At 45.1% G+C, this 4,992-nt stretch overlaps 1 protein-coding gene across 1 annotated transcript; it reads left to right on the top strand.

The window, feature by feature from the left end:
- Positions 1-3,091: 3,091 nt before the first annotated feature.
- LOC109782390 (uncharacterized) lies at positions 3,092-4,557 on the top strand. Its single transcript, XM_020341017.4, has 3 exons — positions 3,092-3,295; positions 3,980-4,078; positions 4,182-4,557. The coding sequence occupies exons 2-3, from the start codon at positions 3,985-3,987 to the stop codon at positions 4,319-4,321; spliced, it is 234 nt and encodes a 77-aa protein (XP_020196606.1). The 5' UTR covers positions 3,092-3,295; positions 3,980-3,984; the 3' UTR covers positions 4,322-4,557.
- Positions 4,558-4,992: the final 435 nt, after the last annotated feature.

The raw sequence follows: 4,992 nt of genomic DNA, 5'->3' as shown, positions 1-4,992 counted from the left end.
ATTATACAATGTATATGAAAACAATGTTGATTATGTATTTATGAAATGTAAACATCTATATTTTTCCTGATATATATGAAAAATATACAACATACATTAAATAAAAATAGACATAAAAATAGACATATTATTAAAATACCTAATTCTATATTTAAAAAATGTTCCTGATGTATATGCAATTTTTTTTATTTTGTGTGAACAAATCTTATTTTTATTAAAGAAATGTTCACCATGAATTTGAAAAAGGTTGACCATGTATTAAAAAAAGTGTTTAAAACTTTTATTTAAGGAAAAATATACACCATGTATTCAAAAAATAGTCAACGTGAGTTACCAAAATGTTTCACATGTACACTGAAAAATACATTGTGTACTGAGAAAAGTAGTTATGTGTTGAGTATTGAAAATACCTGATGTAAATCGACAAAGAAAAAGAAAAACGAAGGAAGCCAACGAAAAGAAACAAAGAAACCCGAGAAAGAAACAAAGCAAAGCGAAGAAAACCAAGGAAAAATAGAAAATGAAATGAAAAACAAGAAAACCAAAGCAAAAGAGAATGAAAATAGTGAAACCCGTCAAAGAAACAAATGAACACAAAAAAGAACAAAAACCAAAAAAGAACAAAGAAAACAAGAAAAAACCCAAAGCAGACCAATGCAAAAGAATGGAAAGTTGTCAAATATTTCACCTAAATTTTTGGTTGCAATAAATGTTTCAATTCTTGGATGAAGTTGATCTTTGCGCCAATGGTGCATCAGATCATTTTCTCACAACCGTCCGGGCCAATAGGGTCTTTCAGTCAAGGGGATGTGGCAGCGAGAAGTCACGGCTCGGTCCAACAACCCGCCTAACAGGACACAAACAAAAGAAGCCCAACGTTCACATTGCATTTCTATGAATGATTGTCCGTATGAACATAATTATTTGCAAACAGTTGAGGACAAAATCCTTCAAATAGTTTGCTTAACTTTCACACTGCGGTTGGTCTCTGCCAATTGGCGCAATAGGTCATCTAGTTTTTATATAAACTTCGATTTGATATGCAGTTATTTGAGCTTGCGGGCTTTAAAAAGGACTCTGATAAGTGCCACACATGTGACATGAACACATGGCAACTCCGGTTATGGGAGTATAGATCACCACCTTCAGCTTCTCTTTCTCCAGCTCTTCTGCTGCCTGCTGCTCCGGTTGGACTGAATATGGTGCTGCCTGCTTGCTGCCTCCGATGGAAGGATTGGTGCCCCGGTTGGTGGGTGCTCCAAGGAGGTGACGGTGGGTGCTACTGGGGATTTTTGCTTGCCGTTCTCTTTGCGTATGGCCAGTGTTGATGCGCCACCACTTGGTGTTCTTTTCCTGTTGTTGAATATATTTATCTAAATTTATTGGTTAGTCCTGTTTGGCCTCCCCCGCCCTATACGCTAAGAGCATCTCCACCCAGCCCCTAGCGCCCCCCTGAGGCTTTTTTTGGGCTGGCAGCGAAAAATTGCCCCAGTCGTGCCCCCAACATCTCGTTTTGCGCTGGATTTGGCCAAAATTACATCCGGCGATCTCAACACAAACCCAGGGAGCCGGGGGGGGGGGGGGAGGGGGCGCAACCAGTGGCGCCGGCGCTATTATTTACACACAACATGCTCACTGTCAGCCTCGTACTCCCTCTCTCCTCTCTCTCATCTCTTTTTCCTCCCGGGCCCACCCACGTGCATGCCTCCAGCTCGCCCGCGCCTGCTCGCTGCCTCCTTCCTCTCTTTTCTTTTTCTTTTTCTTTTTTTAAGAGATCTCTCTTTTCTTTTAACTGTTGGATGGGGGCACGGCTGGGAAACTTTGCCCCCCATGTCAAAATTTCCGCCGGCACGACCCCAACCGGCTGGGGGGGGGGGCAAACGAGTGGAGATGCTCTAAGTGCCTAAGTGGTAAGTACACTTTCGAGCCAGGTGAGGAGGCAGGGGCCTTCTTCGACAGTGGGAATGGATGAAGATGTTGTTCCAGGGCCTGGTTGTTTGGTGCCGACATAGCCTATCCTTGACAGCAGGCGCTTCCCGGAGCCCTATTTCTTCTTCCCTGGTGATTCCTGTATGGACGAGGGCCTCTGCGTGCTTCAGCTGTGCTTATCTTGTGCTATCTTACTAGCTGTAGTGAGTGAGGTTTTGAGAGTTGCCTACCAGCACCCTTGTATCTTGCCGTGTTCTTGTTTTTTGTTTGTTCGAGTTTGTAATGCAATGGTTGTAATCCTGGCCGGTTGATGGCTTTGTTAATTCAAAGCCGGGCTCCCCCTTGAACCTTCGTTCTAAAAAAAAGTGGCAAGTACTACAGCACGCAAGTGCAATTTAATGAGATGTTGCAAACTTATTCGTTTCAACAAGGTGTGTTTGTGAAATCGCAAGTACATAGATGTGAATGCAGAAGACACATTTATGCTCCAATCAAATATTATTACTTTGAGCCACAGATTTTTTTCCACAATTACTCTGAGAAGGCCTGATTCGTCGCGAAGGAGGCGATCGACACTAGCAAAGAGGGCGTCGCTGCACGCTTCGAGGAGGTGGACGCGGAGTACCAGCTCACGTACACGGTGTACAAGTCCGCCTGCGAGTACCACCTCGGCGTGAAGCCGTCGTGAACCGCCGCCGTCTCCCCCGTCTAGGATGCGTGTGTGTAGTGATGAACTATGTGTGTGTTTTTAACTCCGGCGAGGTCCGGATTGTAATGCGAACATGTTATCTTTAAGTTTTTAAATTTACTGTATCTATTCTCCGCCGGGCAAAACGTGTCCGCAAAATCAATTTAGGGCTAACCGTAAATTGATTTTGCGGGTTGGCCATTTAGCGAGATGCTGAGGTTGAGTTGGACCGTATCTCTAAAAAAAATATTATTATTAATTTACCACACACGGCGTATTTTCATTCTTAGTTTCCCAACCATTTGATAGTTTGCAAAAAATTGAACTCAATTGTATTAAGACAAATTTTACATTGAACAATTGTTCTTCAGACTCTTTCCGCAAAAAAAAAAAAAATGTTCTTCAGACTCTAGTTGTGGTCGACGTGGCCTCTCCGTCCTCGGTTCCACGTCACAGAGACCCATCATCCACCGCTCTTTCCAGATCACACGGCTCCGCACACGCCCGGCCCCACGCGCATCCTCATCCCTCTCCCTCCAGATGGACCTCTCAGTTCCTCGCTATTAATTACCCACCTCTCTCTTCCCTCCTCGATCTCTCCCCGTAGCTCTCTCTCCTCGCCGCGCTCCGCGTCCTCCCCTCCTAGGGTTCGAAGCCCCCGCCCACCTCGCCGGCCAGGTAAACCCGCTGTTTCCCCCCGCCACGCCCGGATCTCCGGTGGCCCGTCCTTTCCCCCGATTCGCCGCTGCCGCAAATCTGTGTCACATGTCGCTGTTTCCCGCCTGATCCGTGTCGAAGCCCGCGTCGCGGTGCGCTGTGTGTGTGTATCTCGAATCGTGCTTGTTCATGCGTGCCTGGTTTCATTTTTTGAATATGATGATACATGTCTGCTGTGTCTAGGATGCATGTTGAAATGGGCACAAATCTGGCTAATTTTCGCCGGCGAACAAGCTTTGGGTGGTTATTAAATCTCTACACATCCACGCACCAGATATATATGCATGTTGAAAAGAGAACATAATCTCTCTTAATTAGTTTCTGTTGGGCAACAAACAACCGGTACTTCATCTGCACCCTTCCACATGATGTGCACTAGATGCATGCCCCTTCACTTGCCCAATAATACCACAATGGATCCATCTCGTGTTCAACTGGATTGATTCTCTTCTACCATCTTGTGTTCAACTGGATTGATTCTGTTCTGCACCCTTGCTCATGTCGATGTCTACGCGAATCACGAAAGCAACTGATTGTCTTAGTGGCCAGTGGGGGTGGCCTGCCATGCTTCCTGGCCATTTTACACGCATGTGCATGCATTATATTTGACAATACTTATGTGCTGCTCGTCTCTTCATTGTGCAGTAGCAATGGCGACAAAGTGCATCATCGGCGCGTTGGTCGGATCCCTTGGCATTGCGTACGTCTGCGACACAATCGTTTCTGACAAGAAGATCTTTGGAGGTGAGTACTACCATGCTGTTACATACATGCCCATAGGATGCATGCCTGTGCCTAACCTCTTGTAAGGATCCATCTAATCGCTGCTTCTTACTTTTGGAAATAGGCACTGTTTGCAAGACCGCGACCGACAAGGAGTGGTTTCAGGCCACGGACGCCAAGTTCCAGGCCTGGCCTCGCACTGCTGGGCCGCCGGTCATCATGAACCCCATCAGCCGCCAGAACTTCATCGTCAAGCACCCTTGAATAGGTGGCACGAGCGGCATCTTGCTCCCACCATGGGATCCCAAGTTCCTTTTCTAGGGTTTTGAAGTTCCTAATAAAAGGGACTTGAAAGTTGGGGTATACTCTTTTGTTTTATGAATTTCAGTTTGCGTGAGCAACTTTGAGGTGCTTTACCGCTTGCTCGCTCGCCTTTCGATGAACTCTGTTCCTCGGTGTAATTATCCACTAGGCAGTAAAAATAACTGCATTGTTGTTTCCGCACTGTCTTTCATGTGCTGTGTTTCTTTCTGATCTGATGCTCCAAGTTTATGCTGTGATGTTAACGAGCCTATTGCTTTTGACTTTTAGCATGGTGGACTGGTGGTACACTATAATTCTTTTTGCTTGTGCTGTTATTATGCACAATGGTAAACCATTGCTGAAAATAATTCATCATCTGTTGTTATTTGCAATCCTAAACTATTATTGAAAAACATTCATCTGCTGCTGTTAGATTGCATATCATTCTGTGATACCTGCTGAAAATGCTGGACTCAGCTGGAGTATTGCAGCACATCAGTGCCCACTGAAGCCCAAATATATATGGCCCAACACTAGTACAAGTATCTGTGCATGTGATCTTCATAATGTTTTTCGTTTTTGACAAGAACTGTGCGAGCAGCAGAACTTTGTGTTTTGAAAAAGGTAACATG

This window comes from Aegilops tauschii, chromosome 2, assembly GCF_002575655.3.
Source record: "Aegilops tauschii subsp. strangulata cultivar AL8/78 chromosome 2, Aet v6.0, whole genome shotgun sequence".
Lineage (NCBI taxonomy): Eukaryota > Viridiplantae > Streptophyta > Magnoliopsida > Poales > Poaceae > Aegilops > Aegilops tauschii.
This window is presented reverse-complemented; position numbering and strand designations above follow the sequence as displayed.

Coding starts and splice junctions, on each gene's coding strand:
- LOC109782390 (XM_020341017.4), top strand. CDS start 3,985: ATGGCGACAAAGTGCATCATCGGCGCGTTGGTCGGATCCCTTGGCATT. Junction 4,079..4,181: donor TGACAAGAAGATCTTTGGAG/GTGAGTACTACC, acceptor TTTTGGAAATAG/GCACTGTTTGCAAGACCGCG.